The sequence below is a fragment of the Vitis riparia genome, chromosome 8 (assembly GCF_004353265.1).
Source record: "Vitis riparia cultivar Riparia Gloire de Montpellier isolate 1030 chromosome 8, EGFV_Vit.rip_1.0, whole genome shotgun sequence".
Classification (NCBI taxonomy): domain Eukaryota; kingdom Viridiplantae; phylum Streptophyta; class Magnoliopsida; order Vitales; family Vitaceae; genus Vitis; species Vitis riparia.
Window position 1 is genome coordinate 18,812,861 of NC_048438.1, and position 17,467 is coordinate 18,830,327.

The following is a 17,467-nucleotide window of genomic DNA, read 5'->3' on the forward strand; positions in this document are numbered from 1 at the left end:
TTAAATGCTTGCTTTTATTTTTTTTCATTTTTGAAAAGCTTTTTATTCCTTTTATTCTATAGAGTCCCAAACAAGGTTAAATAAACATGCTCCAAGCATTTTTTTTTTTTTTTTTTTTTTGCGCTTCTAGTCCCGTACCAGCTCAACAAAATTCCTCTTCCTTGAATGCAACTCCCAACAGTACACTAATTGTAAATAATTACGTGCATTCTGTATACTTTGAAGGGTTAACCTCCTGTATTTAAGAAGTCTGTGTCTATCTTGGAATCTAAAATAAAGTCGGATCTCACCTTTGAAGATATTACATCATTCTTAGCTCATATTCACCAAGGCGGGGTATCAATCTTTTAAGGAAGGTCTGCGTTTGGAAGTTAGGAACAAGACACTGTTGCCTTGTTCCATCAATCAACAACGCATTTCTCCCAATAGTCCTTAGTCCAGTCCAAGACAAGCAAATTCAACAAACCGAAACTGAGTTCCATTTCACGCATAGAATAAACATTCTTTGATTATATTGACTAACCACGGTAGGGCATCAATTATTGAAGGTCTGTGTTTGAAAATTCGAAGGAAGACACCGTTGCCTTTATCCATCAATCATCAACAAAGCAGTTCTCCCAATATTCTTTGGTCCAAGGCAAACTGATTTCCCATTTCATGCAGAACATTTTAAATACCAGGCGTAGTCTTTGATAGGAGACAGCATCCGCCTACATAAATAGATCAGCAAAATGTTAAACCATTCAGCTGTCAAAATTCAACTTCCGGCTCAAGTGGTATTACATGTTGCCACTCAAATGTAGGAAGAACACCGCCCCCAACCCCCCTACCTCAAGCAGCTCTGCTGAGATCAAAACTTCAAAACTTTTGGCTGCTAGGCACTGGTTAAGAGCCCGCAAATAAAAATGCCATGCCACCACCCAAATGCCTAGATCCCAAAACAAACAAACAAACCACCCAAAAAAGGGGATGAAGAAGACAAAAGAGGATGACAGAGGAAAAACAAAAACAAAGATTGGGAACATGCAATTATGTTACATATTACTTTGATTTATATGACTACTATTTCAAGGCTTCAATCATTCTTCTGCTGCTGTATGCAGCATGCCATGTGGCTACAGTGCTTTGGTGTTGTTATATCTTTGCCTGCTGGAACAATTCATCTCCAAAAGCATTGAAAACCATTTCTTGAAAATTGCCTAGCTTTGGAATCAGGTCCAAGCATGTTCATCACTAGATTTCTTTTTCTTCTTCTTTCTCTGTTTTTCTTCTCTAGTTTCAGTCCTTGCTTCTATGCGTTTTGAATGCTGTGCACGGATTTCAAGCAACTTTGTTTTGGCATCTTGAAAGAGTGCATCAGATTTCAAGGCCATCAATTGCTGAACACCATCAAACAGAAGCAACCATTTCAGTCACTTGTACTTGAAATAATTATAATTACAGAAAGTCACCTATGCAAATATACACACCTTTAGATGATCCATTGCTGCAAGGTTGAAACCAAGAACATCTTTGCATTCCTGATTAAAACTCAAATGCAACCAATTAAAAATTAAACATGGTCATTCCTGATAGAAAAAACCTTCAAATGATATCTCAACATTACTCAAATTCAACATCACCCTATTACTATCTGTAGTTTCTCATAGTCAAACAGAAAAAAAGCAATAGAGGCTGATACCCGTATTCAATTTTTTCTGCATATTTTTTTCATCTTAAGTTTAATGGATCAAAAGTCCAAGCTATACAACTAGTGAATCGACCTGTTTTACTATTCAACCAATGGTACACGTTGACACATTGATGACCCAATTACATCATGCTAAATAAAATTCAGTTGACCACAGATACTAAAAGCCTTACATTTAAGTTTTGCCAAGGTCAACAATAGATACAGCCTATGTCGTATGGGTTCAAATGTGAGTGTTGGGCATGGATATGTGCCTAGATGTCTTAACCTTCACACCACACACTTGGATACAGCATGATAAAGGGGGGAAAAGAAGTCAATGATATCAATAAAATCAAAGATATCTTTTATAATAACTCATTTTTTTCTCTTTTGTCTCCATCTTCTCTTTCTTATCCCTAAACTTTTTTCTCTTCTGTCTCTATCTTTTCTTTCTTATCCCTAATTAATTTTTATGAGTCCACATTTCAGCAAACTTTCATTTTTAACTGTATATGAAGTTGAAAATAAAAAAATCAATCAATCACAATCAAACAGTCATATCCATAATCCAAGGCCAAATAAGAGTATTCAACAAGGATCCCACAACCACACCCATGTCGTGAAAACATAAGTTGGAGAGTCCAGGCATCAAAGGATAGAATCAGATTATTCACCCAACATCTCAACAAATGTGCAGATGACCAAATTCCTAAACCAAATTTTGATCTTTTAATTTTATTAGAAATACAAAAGAAGCTCATACACCTTCTGAATTATATTCATGACCGAACTATAAAATTACCTTGACTCTTGCATAAAGAATGTCTCTTAGAACACTCAAGACAGGCCTTGCAGATGGGGTAGCAACCAGCTGATTATAATGTGTCTGCAATAACACTGTAGCAATCCTGCAAACAAGCTCAACCTGCTCACACAAAGTAACCAATAATATCACAATAGTTAGCACAACTGCAGTATAGTTAAATAAATTCCATGTTCTTCTAACACACAAGTATTAGAAAACACAATAATAGAATTTCCCAAGTGATCAAGCAACTAACTTGAAGTATGAACCCATACTAATTCTAATCCAGATTCATATTATGATATACACACTAAATAGACAGGAGTATCATGATGAGTTGAATCAAGGATACAAGATAACTTGACATTTCAGTAGTAGTAATACCTACCTATTAGACCAGAAGTAGCAGCATAGGAAAATAAACAGCAATATTCTAAATTACTTGTATCAAGCAACAGTCCCAGATCAAACACTTCAAAGGAAAAAAGGAAATCAACAACAAAATTCCATGGTATTAAAGTTGAAATCATTAAATAATGAGGTTCTCATCTTCAAACATTACCAAAGTTTGAGCAAGAGAATAAAGGATCAAGGAAACCTTTCGTGGTGATAAGGAAGAATTAGTCCTACACATGGACACACAAGTGCATGTGCATGTATACATGGACGCATGTATGTATTCATGTAGCTGGGAGGAAATGGGCAAGGGTATGCGTATGCCCACATATGGGTGGGTGGGCACGTACATGTGCATGTGCATGTGCATGGTCATGCTTGCACAAAGAGAGTGAGAATGAGAGAGAGATAGAGATAGAGAGAGAGATTAGTGATCTAACATAGGAGGGAAGTAATCAAGGACAAAGCAATTAGTAATTATTACAAATTATTAATAAATTTTTTTAAAAAAAAGAAATATTTCTTTAGGTAACTTCTATATATATAATGTATTTTTAATTTATTCTTAATATTAATTTAATTAATATGTCAAATTCTTGCATGTCAAAAGCAGTGTTTATCACCTATGAGGATTTCATATTATCTTAATATCTTAAAACAGGTTTTTAAATGTAAACAGGTTAAAACTTGAACTCCGTAACAATAGAAAGTGAAAAAAATGAATGAATAAATAATAATTAAGAAGCCCTCTCTAGCTTAGAAGATTTTATGCAGTGCTCTTGCTTGTTGATTTATCATATAAGGATATTTACTAAATGGTTATTGCATGGGAAACAGGGATTATTGCTTACCTCAATGCAAAATGAAGCCACAATGAAAAAATATGAGCTATAATAAATCAAAGGAAACTTTGCTCAATCGATGATGGCCATGTAACACACTTGTTAACTCCAGCCTGTGTCCAATCCTTTTTGGACACCTAGCAAAGAGTACAAATATTTTATCTAAAAAAGAACATGCACGATAACATTTATACCTTTTATAGCCATGGAACTTTGCGATATAAATGTGTATGAATTTTTCTAGGCCAATGAAGTCAAAACAGATAGAAAAACATATTGAATATAGTATATACAGAAACACATATGTATAACCATGTCACATGCCTTCACTTTGGGGAGTTATGTGCTTAGCACCCCATGTCTGCATCTAAACATGAGACTCATATCTGTGATCGCATATGGTAAAAAGCAAAGGAAATATGATAGACCACTGATTCATTGAGAAGTCTAATTTTTCTACCAAGTGCAAGCATGTGCCATGTATATATTGACCCAGTGTATTACTATTACCAAAACCTTAGTATCTATAAGTGTTTATTGGCTAACCTTGTCAGGATTAATTGTCCAATCCTTCAAGTAGGACAAAAGCTTCAATGCATCTGAGAAAGGTAAAGCCTACATAAAAAAAAAAAATGCTCCTGGTCAGAGAGTCAACCTTTCAATAATAATAATCTGAATAAAATATGGAAAGTGCTTCCGATCATAATAATGATGCAGGAAGGGAAAATGTGCAGCTTCTTTTCACTACTTAATCAGGTCAATTTACTTCCGTCGTGTGAGACAGTCTAAAGTAATACAGAAATTGATATTGAGGCAAGAACCATTGGAGTTCTCTTGTCATAGTAGAATTTCAACAATAACTTGGATTAAAGAAAGAAAGGAAATAATTTGAATGAATGGCCCCAACAAGCAAGAGCAATAAGAATGTCAAGGAAGACAATGTTACAATGGACAATGCAAAATCCAAATCCCTAGTACCAATACAACGGACTTGATCAAGATTGAAAGATCAAGGTGAGCTACCCCTCATTCAATTAGATTTTCAACAGCTTCAAATCATTCCCTGACCACCAAAGTGCTCTGGAGCTTTTATTTTTTTATTATTATTATTTTTTATTTGATAGGTAAATTTTTGTCCCCATTGGGACTTGAATCTGGAACCTCCCACAAAACCTCCCCAACCCTTTACCAATTGAGTCAGGCCCCAAGGGCAGTGCTTTGGAGCATGTTGAATTACAATGTCACAGATTGAAGGTCATTACAGCAGAAGAAATTTGCATTTAGAAGCTCACCTAGCAATGTTGGGCCTCAATATGCTTTTCCGGAAGATGAAGCATGAAAATGTTTTCGAACTTTAAAAAATAAAGAATAAAACAAAAGAAAGCTTAATTTTGGATGACAACCACTCTAGCCTTTTCTCCAAGAAGAACAGGCTTTTAATATCTCTAAAGCTAACCTAGACCAATTTGTTACAAGTACAGAGGAATTATAGGACTCAGATTTTCCATATGCTTCAATCCAAGTTAAAATTATGAGAAATATTCATATGTACTAAATTTTATGGACTGAAAAAACTAAATACCTATTCAAAACTCAAACCTTGTGTTGATTGAATTCAACTAATTGCTAATGCAAAAGTGCATTCAAGGCAATTTCTTTAAAAATAAATAAATAAAACACAAATCAAATGGTCAAATTTAACAGAAAATCTCTTCTTTCCTTTTTTCTTTTTTAAGAAAAAAAAAAGTAAAATCTGTTCAATGCAAAATAGAAGATAGTATTTTTTTAGTTCCACCAAACAGAAACATTTAGCCCCCTTACTTTGGAGTGGAAAGGCATGGATAGCACTGACATACCAGTAATGTCTGCTCCATATCATTAGTATGAACATTTGAGAGTGCACGAAGAACAAAGTCTGATGGAGAGAAACCAAGCATTAAAATATTTGGTTGGAAGTCAGCAACTTTTCCCTTTGTTTTCTCCTCCTGAAAATTACAAAGCCAAACTTATAAATCATAATGTAGATACATGGCATCAACCTATGAATCTCCTGTAAATTTAAATTAAAAAGGAGATTTCCCCAAGTAGTATCATAGTTCAGAGATTAAAGCACCAAAATCCTTATTTCTTTGTTCATTTTATCTAATCAATTTTTAATATTCTCATGTAGTAAAAAATAATTACAAGCAAGACACAAGTACCTAAAATTTTACATTGTTTCAAAAAAATTGTACCTTTTCTTACAAGTTAAAACAGTGATACATTTGAAACAGAAAATATAAATTCGATGTTACTACAATAGTGGACAGATTAAAGGGAGAGAAAAAATAAAAAGAATGGAAAATCAAATATCCAAGAACACAACAGGATAGGCCAATAGGTTTCACCAGCAGCACAATAACTGGACAGCAAGCATCCCATTGCAAATAAACATAGAAACCACCATAGATCATCAGGATTGTACAGAATTAGAACTTCTAAGAACTCACAAAAGATACTTTTGTGTCTTCATGAAACTTCTAAAATTCCCTATTACAAGCTTGTTCATTTGTGTTAGTGAACAATAATGTTTTATATAAGCAAGAATGTGTGCATCCCTTCCATGCCTAATGGAAAAAGATTTAAACCAGAAGCTAACCCCAACCCCCCTTGGAAACATCATGGCTGCAGCAAGCAGACAGAAGGGAAGTTAGATTCACAGGTCAAGAATAAACTTCTGACAAGGTCAGAGGAATAAAGCTCCAAAGCATGAATCGTTAGTGTATCGAGTGTATTTAATTTAAAAACGAAAAAAGAGTAAAAACACAAGGAGAGATAAAATATGAAAACAGCTGTCTTGTGGAAGAAACTGAAAACTGAAAACACAAGTTGAAAATCAGTGCCTTATGATCAAAACTTGTATTCAGTGCATTTAAATATTTTTTGCAATTTTCTGTTCTCTACTAAACAAACTCAACTTGTTCCAGCGTTTGCCTCAAATCTAGGGCCATATTCAAATGTCCAATACGTGAAAACTTACACTGAACCTTGCACAAGCATGGTAAAAACCCACTACCTACATGGGAGACCTCGTACTTGATTCTAAGGACATGGTACAACTTAAGGTCACCATTCCTTTTGGTTGGCATAACCAAAAACTTATTCCAAGGGCCAACAAACAAAAAAATATGAGCATATCGTCTAGCGTCAAGGGAATTGCAGACACCACTAAGCTTGTCACAAGCTCACAGAGCTTGCTTTAAGCTATACAAGGTCTTCTTTTATTTGCATATCAGATGAGTATTGCCTGAAACAATAAAGCTCTGTGAAAGTAAAAAATAGAGTTATCGTTTTCTGTGTAGGAAGGCATTTTTCATATCTAACTGGTATAGGAACCACTTCTTTGACGCAGCAATAGCCAGTAAAGTCCTAATCATTTTCATCTTCACAGTTGGACTGAAGTTTCCTCATAATCTATCCAATATTCTTGAGCAAAGCCTTTTGCTACAAGTTGTTTGTACCTTTAGGAAAAAAGGAGTCATTCACTCTGATCTACAACTACCTTTGTACATCTACTTGTTTCAAACTGATTGCTTACTATTAGCATTTCCAAAGGTAACCAATTAGGTTGACTTTGGAAATGCGCTACAACAGGCCTATAGGTTCACCTTTCTAATAAAGGAAGAGTCTATTATTAGATACAGTATATAATTAGTCAATTCTTCTAAAGTATGAACCGAATCGCCTGCCTAGCAAGGTAAGTGAGATCCTTTTTTTTCAAAGGCGGTCCTTTTCTCCCCCCTGACCAATGGCTCGCATTGGTCAGTATCGCTAACTATTATAGGAGGATGCCACCCCCTCATAACTACTAGTCGCTTCAGTTGTTGAATCTCAGGAAATTTAGGTTGTGGTTGTATTGGCCACAAGCAGAACATAGTCACAACCCTAGCTTCATGCTTTTCCTTACTGCTCTTAATCACAACAGAATACCAAATAATGTATTGGAAGAACCCTGACATCTCATGAGGAAAATGAGGGTTAATGCTCCTCAAATGCCGTCAGATGATCTGATGGTCTAAGTTTGGGAACCTTTGCAGCAGCCATGACTAGAATGCCTAATGATATCATAAGCATACACAGAAGTTTTTCTAATTTGGTGCATATCCTCTGAGTAACAAGAGATTGTTGTCTGCAGAACAAATAAGTCCAGCGAAGTTTAATTCTTACACAACCAATGAATTATGATCTCTGATGCACTTAATGTTACAAAAGTTTTGAAAAAAAAACGAAAAGACAAAAGCAATGATGACAGTAATCCAATAGCAAAAAGAAGCTTCACCAGATGCCCAACAACACATGGTTTCATCAAGAGAAGTCTACAACAAAATATTAAGCCAATTCTAATGGTTTCCACTTGCAATTTTCAAACATTTGCAATTCATTATAAATCAATAAACCTATAATCCATGAGCTAACCATGACTATTGAGGCCTGATTGCAGCTATTTTCCTACTGTTTTGCTTGGACAACATACACATAGCAAAACTATACTGTTTCTCAACATCTTATGGGCATATTAAGATTTTAGACTCATTAACTAGTCTAGAATTAAACAGAATATGTTTATACCTCATGTTCAGAAATACGCTTCAATTCATCCTCTGCTATGTCTAAAGCATCGATAATTGAGTCAGTTGCAGACAGTGTTTCTTTAGTTTTCTTCCCAGCTAAGGCCACAGCTCCCTCCTCTGGAAGTTCTTCTTTGGGAGCATACCTGTTTTCAAATGCATTGTCAAGGTCAGACTCGAACATCTGTTCTAGCCTTTTTTCTTTCTCTTCCTGCGAAGTCAGATAGCATTTCCTTTGGTTAAACATCAGTCACACCCCCATCACAGGGACAAAAACAAAAATTTAGTGTGCCATAACATCCATGTTTCAATTCCCATATAATGTCACAAACTAATTCCATACCTCAATAAAAAAGGGCTCTTCAGTACGATCCCAACGGCGAATGGATCGGTCATGAGATCCCGAGACAATAAAATCACCACGATTGCTGATTGACAGACACCAAACTTCTGCATGATGTCCCTCGAGGGTTAAAAGTAGTTCAAACTTATCAGCATCCCAGTATTTTATGAGGCGATCTTTTCCAGCACTAAACACATAATGAGTATTGCGAACAAATTGCACAGCCATAACACTGCCATAAAAATGCTTATGAGAAATTCACAATTGCTAAGTAACAATTGGCTTACATCATCTAAACTCTAAACAATATCAAATCTTAAATTTTATTTTTAAATATGAAGCACCTATCAGCATGAGCAAAAATAGATTTATGGCAATCACCAAAATCCAAACCCCAAATCTTCAAATTTTTGTCTGCAGAACCAGTGACAAGCAAATCTCCATCTGATGAAATATCCATGCATAGCACAGGCAGCTTGTGACCATATAAGGACAGGAAAAATTTGAGGGAATCCATAAAGAAAACCTGGAAAATGATTGACATAACTGTGTCAAAACAGTTACCTGAAATTTCAAAGCAATAGCTGCAGTACTTTTATATTAAACAGTTTGGCCCACTGAAACATCAAGATTAGAAAATAAACCAGCATACCATTGACAGAAACTCAGGATGAAAAATTCAATTAAAAGATATCAAAAAAAAAATAATTAAGTTCTGAAAATATAAGAAGAAAAATACATTACATGATCCTTTCTCTCTGGACTTCCTAATAATCTAATCCAAATAATCCTAAACTGCACATTGCCATAAAATATTTAACAAGAAATGATTTAAATTTCAAAACACTTTATGTTTGCTTCTTGGATTTGGAAGCAGCAATCCAACTCCACCATGCCAACCAGTCAAAAGCTAAAGCATGAGATGAGAAGAATCTTTAGCATATACTAGCTAGATTGTACCTTCTCACTAACAATGTTATAAACGTTGCAAATCATAAGATTTAGCTTCTAGCTTCATTCTCATCTCAGGTTAATCTATGTAGAAAGTTATCCCTCTGTTTTGCCTCATTATATGTGCATATGAGGCAAGTTGTCAGAACCCTGAAACAAGAAATCTCTACCCTCATTATAGTAGTACAAAATTAATTTTCAATTTTAAGCAAACTTCTCTGATTTGGGATTGATAATAAAAGGATGGAAAGAAGGGAGGTAACATGGTAAAGTGTTTGGAATCTGTGCTGGAGCAGAATTTAATAAAAATGTTAATTAGCATAAAAAAAAAACACATTTTATACCTTTTCAAGAATTTGGATGGCAAAAAGAGAGAACTGGAGAAGGTTAAAGAAGTCATCTCACCTTCACTGTACAATCCAACAATGCAGCTGCAATATACTTAGCATCGGGACTAACAGCAACCACTTGAACATCATCATTCATTTTCATAGTCCTTACATGTGATACCATTAAGGGCTTGGTATGCTGTAAATTAGACAGAATTAGTCTCTTATTATCAACATAACCAATACAACGGTTGCAATTACCTTCATAGAGACACCCTAACACATATTTCAAATTTGAATTTCTATGGTTTTCCAGACAGAAAAGGAAATAGGGGGGGGGGAGAAGAAAAAACACGAAATTCACAAAATAAGAATAACATCCACAACTTCCAGAGCACCACTTTATAAAATAAACCATATGTTAATAATTAGCCTTTTTTGACTAATCAAATTTACAAGAATATATATGCATTTAACACAACCATAACTAATAGACAATTGAAAAAGCTGCATGGCAATTACATAAAAATGTTCAGAAAGGGTTATTTTTGAGTTCTTACATATTATCAAGGTTATACATGCAATTAATGAGTTAAGGTTGGACTATAATATCTAAGATGAAGAGCATCTTATGAGACTATAAAACCCAAGATGAAGAGCATCCTATGAGAAACTCAATATTCCTCGATCATTATCTCCACATGGTATTAAGCTTCATATCAAGACACATCTCAAAAAGTTGTCATATAACAAGAATTTTAAGGTCTACCAAGTACGAGATACATGAAATAGTAAAATCCAAAACAAAATAAAGAAAGAGTTTAGAACATAAAGAACACACTTGATTGGGTTCCTGTGTGTATTGATATTCCCAATACTTTACTTCATGATCTTCACTTCCAGTGACAAAGCCGTTTCCATCTGGAATTGTCGCAATCGACCGGACAGAGCCACCATGAGCTTCCACTACTTCAATACAAGAGCCACTCCCAATGTCAATAATTTCTATGGTCCCACCTTTTGTTCCAACAAGTGCATACTTGTTACGAGGAAGAATTAAACCACATAATCCATACCCAGAATCAATAGTTCTCAGGCAAGAACCAGTACTTGGATTCCAAAACTTTACAGCATTGTGGCTAGTTGACATCAACAAAGTGTTGTCTGAGCTAAGTGTAACACTTCTGACATCAGAACGGTGTCCCTGGAGCTCGATAGCAAGTGTTTTTGTACTTGAACTGCTTTCAATAGAATGAATTTCCAATAAATTATTGTTCAAAGATAACGCTAAAGATGCCAGAGAGCTCTTTGGAGTGACTGGACAAAAAGAAATGGAACATATTTTCTTGCTAGCTCGTAAAGTATGAATAAGCTTAAAAACATCAGAGACGGTAACAGTAGGGATAAAGCTTTCTTCCCCTTTTAAAAGATTAACATCCCCATCTAGAGTCACATCAGCTACCTCTTTTATGGATTTCTTCTCTTTCTTCCGGTGAATTCTTCGTTTTGCTTTACGCTTAGATTCCGACTCATCCAATACACGTAAAATCTCTACTATCTTCCCTGCCACTTGACAAGCCAGCAGATGTCCAGACTTGTTGAATCTCACAGTGGCAACTCTATCCTTGCTTTGTCGCTGAATCTCACCAAACAGCTTTAAAACTTCCCATTTGCTTTGCACAGATGAATCTCCACTGTCCACAGCTTCGGTTCCATTTAACTTTGATATAGATCTTTCATCCACCAAGTCATGCTTTATGGTGTAAAACCTAAGTTCTGGATCTGCTGATCCAGTGACAAGATATCTCTCCTCTGGGTCAGTGTCTATGGACCAAATTTCAGTATGATGACCACTAACTATTTGCATACAGTGTTGGGTTTCAAGATCCCAAACTCTCAAAAATTTGTCTTTGGATGAACTAACAAGTTTTTTACCAGAATCCAAGAAAACAAGGTCGGTGACCTACAACATGTAAAACAAACAATAGGAACTCACCACATTTAGATATTATAAACAAAACAAGAAGCAGCAAACTCAATATATATATATCAAAATTTAAGATCTTGATTGGGAAATCTCAAATAAAAACCTGGTCACGATGGCCACGAAGGCGAAAAAGGCCTGTCTCGCCAACAACATCCCATAAGATAACATCATTATCCTTGCTACCAGAAGCAAGTAAAGATCCAATCTTATTATACCGAAGAGCAGTCACAGCCCCTTTATGTCCATTCAATGTGGTCACACAAGTTCCTTTGTCACAATCCCAAATTCTTATACTACCATCAGCATACCCACTCGCAATCTGCAACCAAAGTTATTCCTCAGTTTCTCATCCATTAATGAAATAGCAAACCTTAGGGCCAATTCAGACTGGGAATGGCATGGTTTTGCTTTCTAATTTTTTATTTTGAAAATGAAAACTATACATTTGTTTTTTTTAATACTTTTCAACATTCCACGTGCTTGCATTTTATAAAAACTAGAAAAGCAACGTTCTATAAGTTTCTAAACACAACCCATTTCTTGAAATATTAAACAATTTCTGAAAACTTGTTATCAAACATGTTTTTTGTGACTTGACAAAGCAGTTTTCATTTTTCACTTCAATACCAGAAATAATCTTAATCACACATGTTTTTTGTGACTTGACAAATTTTACTTCACCTAATCTTATATATTTTCTGTGCTCTCTCAGAGATCATACTTAAGGTCAAGAACATGGCAAAGTTAACTATTTTTGTTTTGTCGCTGAGAAAGTATTTCTTTTATGCACAAATAGGAGAGATTACATTCTTCTAAGTTAGAGAGGAAGTATGCAAGATGCCTCAAGGAATCAAACGCAAGGAACCTTTCCAAGCTACATTCTTTAGAAGAGCCAAGACTACAATAACCCTCGAGCCAATAATGCCATTCAGCTCACTCGACGAATTTCTTTATTTACTAAAAACAGAAACAGCATAAAACGCGATACTCAAAACCCTCTTTCCTTTTTTTTTTCTCCACAACCAAAAGGAGATACGGAGGCAAAAGAACGAAGAGAAAGAGACGGGTATTGATTACCAGTGAGGATTGAGAGGAGGCAATGGAGGTGACAGCGAAAGAAGGGCCGCGAGAAGATGGAGAAGGGGTCAGGGTTTTAGTGCAAACGCCTTGGCGCACGTGCCAAACTCCGACCTTTTCCAGCGCCGGTGCAAGGAGGTGTTTTCCGGAGCTATCGTAGGTGATATCGGAATCGACGGACGCGATAACTCCGAACGCCGCCGCCGGCTCGTATCGGAGATATGCTTTCACCATTGTTCGCTGCAGTTGCCGCCTTCTCCCCGCTTTTGGATTCCATAGGGTTTAAGGATTTGTAACTTGGGCCGGGCTTGGATTTATCCAATTGCCTCATGCCGCTAAACTGGGCTGCCAATTACATTGTGCATTTTAGTGGGCTAGGGTAATCACCGACCTTAGCCCATATCTGTAATTGGGCTCAGCCTATTCCCGACCCAACAAAAAGTATGTGATCGAAGTTTTCGGATTGAGCCTCTCCGATTTAAGTCTTAAAATTCAAAATCTGAATGAACTTCAGACAAATTTTACTAAATTACTTAAAACTTATTATTTCAATTATTAATGCTGTTCAATAAAACCAAGTTTTTTCGTCTACGAAGTGTACGAACCCTATCTTGTGACCATGGAAAATGACAAGGCAGTCTTTTCAAATATCAACACCTTAGAAAGTAAAAAGAAAAAAGTTCTGGAAATAATATTGAGATGGGTGGTGTTTGGCAAGGCTTTGTTCTCATCACCATAGCTTGTATCATTAGTTCCATTGACTAACCGACAAAAGGTTGTTCTGGTGAAACCCATTCTAGCTTTTAGTTAAAGTTTGTGGAGAAGATGTCTTTTTCCTTCGACAGCCCCTGCAAGCTTCTTTTATTGATTAAAACGGTAGAAAGTTCTTCTGATTCAACGGATTTAACTCCAAGCCAAGTTTAGTTTTTCCCCTTTAGCTTTAAGTTACCAGAAAGGTCGATCTGTCCTTAATAGTTTAAAATTCCGTTTTCATCAAAGACTGCGTGTTTTTTTTTTCTTATTGACCAATTCACCCATGCAGCTGCTTGTGCTGGAACCACCATATATATTATGTTAAAGTTACCATCCAAGTAACGGACAAAGAATGAAACAGTGAGGCGGTGTAGTGGAGGGTTTAGGGGGATGAAGATGGGAATGGCAGATGGGCAAACTTTTGGAAAGGAAAGGGCATGATGTGAAGGTTGAAGTCTGGAATATTTGGTAATGATGATGAGGGTAGAGGTAACATAAAGGAGTGATCCCGTGGCATTGGCTGCCATCCATGCTGCATTGATGCTTGCTAACTGTAAAGACTTGGAAACAAGTAGGCCATTCTCATGGCTCTTTGTAAAAAGTAGCTCATCTTTCTTCCACCAACTCTTTGGTACTATCAAATCAATTTAGTGGTTGCTGGTTGGGCTGCCGTGTTTTCGATTTTGGGATCCCTCGACCTATTTCGGCCCGCCCAGTTAATATCAATCAATATAATAATAAATCAATTTAATTATATTAATTAATATCAATAAATTATTTTTAATTAAATAAAAAAAATCAAAAATAATTTTTTATCTATCATAAAAAAAAAAAAAAAACAAATATTATCAAACGGCTTAAATATTTATATTTTAAATAATTTTTTTTCTTTTCAATGAAAATTAATAAAATCAAACTGAGATGAATGGGGTGTTTTTTTTTTTTTTTTTCATTTTATTGAAAAGCTTTCAAATTAAAATGTTTATAATCCATTCTTTTTTTCCCCTTTAGATGGCAACACAGAAGTTTCTCAATGAAGTGTCTCACAAACATGTAATAAATGCAATGCACGGAGTGCTTATTTAATATTAAAATGAAAAGCGAACATGCAACTCTTCATCATAAAAACATCACACTCTTATCAAAACTGTTCAAACTGCTTAGCAATTTCACTTCATATATCCGTTGCAGTACGATGATGTGATGTGCTGCGACTGGCATCGATCGGCATGAGTAGCATCAAGGTCAATTTTGTCTACTAATGCAGATAAACATGGCTTTTAAAATGGGACGATTTTGCTGAGTTGGAGCAAAAAAATGAAGTTTTAGTTCCTATAAATAAAAATGATATAAAATATAAAAAGATTAATATATCCTTCAAAATTATTTTTTATCATAATATTTGACAAGTCTTTTTATCTTAAATTTTTTTTATAATTATTCTAAAAATTTATTATTTTTAGAAAACTATTTTTTTTAAAATATATTCTAAAAATATATCATTTAAAAAAATAAATTTGACATATTTTTAGTTATTTTTTATATACAAAATTTTAAAAATATATATTTTCGAAGATGTTGGATTTTTAAATAATAATAATAATAATTTATTTTTATTTTGTTTTAGAAAATGGTGTTTTTTTTTTCCAAATCACTAAATTATATTATATTTTATTGAGGTTTACAAAAGAAATAAAATTTAAATTAAGGTTTTTCTACGTTTTTTTTTTTAATAATGAGCAAAAGTCATTTCTATAAAAATAAAAAATTTATATTATTCTTTTAAATTTTCACATTTTCTCTAGGCTTTGAGCTTAAATGATGAACTTATATGAATTAAATCTTAATTTTTGAGCCCAAAATACAATTGTCATTTTTTAAAATTTAGACTATGTTTTGAGATGTTAAGAACTTGCCCGGATGATTTAAAAAATATCCTTTAAAAATAAATAAAAAAACAGTTTTTTAAATAAATAGAAGTTTTTTAAATAAATAATAAAAGTGAATGTAGCTTCTAGTTCCTTATTCACATACCATGTGAAAAACTTTGTTAATTTCTTATTCACATATGATCATATTTTTAAAATTTTATTAATTAATTAAATTAAACCTCAAATCCACAATGATTAAATACATCCTATTTATTGATGAGTTTAATAATTTTTAAAAATAATTTAAAACTTAATTAATATGATAAACTTAGGAGCAAAAATTTGTGGATAGTGATTCTATCATTCCTCTATACTAAATATACTAATTGTAGACAAAGAGATAGATAAGCGATGGAAACCTTAGGTACGTGGGGCAGTAAGTGATAAGTGATCTAGAAATAAAGAGGGAGCATTTTGTAGGGGACGTCGGTCTTGGTGGGCAGTGACAAGGAAGGACAAGACATCATTTAGAAACACAATGGGCTTTCCATAGTGACCCACTGACCACACTGGACATCTCACCCTGAAAAATTAGGAACATGTCCTCCTCAAAACACAATACAAATTTAATGCTACCTCCTTTTAAAAAGACCCAGTATCATATACAAAGCGTGTCGACGTATACATAGAGTCAAAGAAAAAGAAGGCGGTAAGTTATTGTTAAATTTTGTTGCCAAAGGCCCTGTTGTCGCTTTCGAATTTTCCAACTCCAATGACCAGGTTGTCTTGTGCCGGCAACCGACCACAGCCACCGCCGATAATTTTTTTTAAAACGTTTCGATTCTAATTTTGAAACCTGGCCTTCTCACAATCATAGGATAAAAGTGGGAGTTTTGGTAGCATCTCAGCTGTCATAGTCCCAGGCTACCGACCAACTTTACTCCCATGCTATTTCTTCGTTGATTTCATTACATATGTCAATGACGAAGGTGGCATTATATCAACACGGATGCTGGAACAATAAATAAAAAACAAAAGATGAAAGTAACATCAAAAAAAATATTTATTTAATTATATTTTTAATGCATGGTTGTGAATATTGGCCTTTCTACTTCCTTTATTAATTTATTTAATTATTTATTATTATAAGCTTTTTTGGATCTATCAGGCCAAATTTCTAAACACGACTGTTATAATCAATTTTTAATTAATTTTCCCACTGGAAATTTTGTTGCAGATTTGGCTAACATTTTAAAAACAAATTTAAAAAAAAATAGTATTTGAGAAATATAAATAAATTTTTAAAAATTGTTCTTCATGAAAATATTATATATTTACCTTTAATATAATTTTAAAAAATATTATTTATATTTTCATTTGTTACTCCTAATACCGTATAAAAAATATGTACTAAGAAAAAAAATTTAACAAAAAGTTTATCAAGAATATCTACTCGATTAAAAAAAAAAAAATGTTCTAAAGACTGGAATGTATTTTCGCGCATTAGATTCCTTCCAATCATAGATTCCTCAAAATGTAGTAGCAGTCCAAAAGCTTTTTTGATTCTATGCCTCGAAAGATGCTTGAGGTGAAAGTTGAAACAACTGTCAAGATGCTCATCCACATAGCGATGCCCGCAACTGTCTTCATCTTTCTCTCTCGCCCGAAGTACTACAAATAAACACCCAACGTACAACTCTGCAACAAAGAGGCCTAGGATACTATTGGACTACAAGCCTTGTCCCCAGATGCTTGTGGTGTGCCCTTCTTCTGCTTCTGCCGCCTGTTAGTAAAATTGGGTAAAAGCTCCTAGGATGACAACTGACAGTATAGC

At 34.5% G+C, this 17,467-nt stretch overlaps 1 protein-coding gene across 1 annotated transcript; it reads right to left on the reverse strand.

Annotated features, from left to right (window-relative positions):
* Nucleotides 1–456: 456 nt before the first annotated feature.
* Nucleotides 457–13,280, reverse strand: LOC117920423 (WD repeat-containing protein 3). The gene is made up of 12 exons (XM_034837935.1): nucleotides 13,010–13,280; nucleotides 12,036–12,251; nucleotides 10,787–11,908; nucleotides 10,022–10,144; nucleotides 9,010–9,191; nucleotides 8,666–8,897; nucleotides 8,324–8,533; nucleotides 5,572–5,700; nucleotides 4,262–4,330; nucleotides 2,475–2,597; nucleotides 1,470–1,520; nucleotides 457–1,379 (listed from the first exon to the last, which is right to left on the reverse strand). Exons 1-12 carry the CDS (start codon nucleotides 13,241–13,243, stop codon nucleotides 1,212–1,214), a joined length of 2,859 nt encoding a protein of 952 aa, XP_034693826.1. The 5' UTR covers nucleotides 13,244–13,280; the 3' UTR covers nucleotides 457–1,211.
* Nucleotides 13,281–17,467: the final 4,187 nt, after the last annotated feature.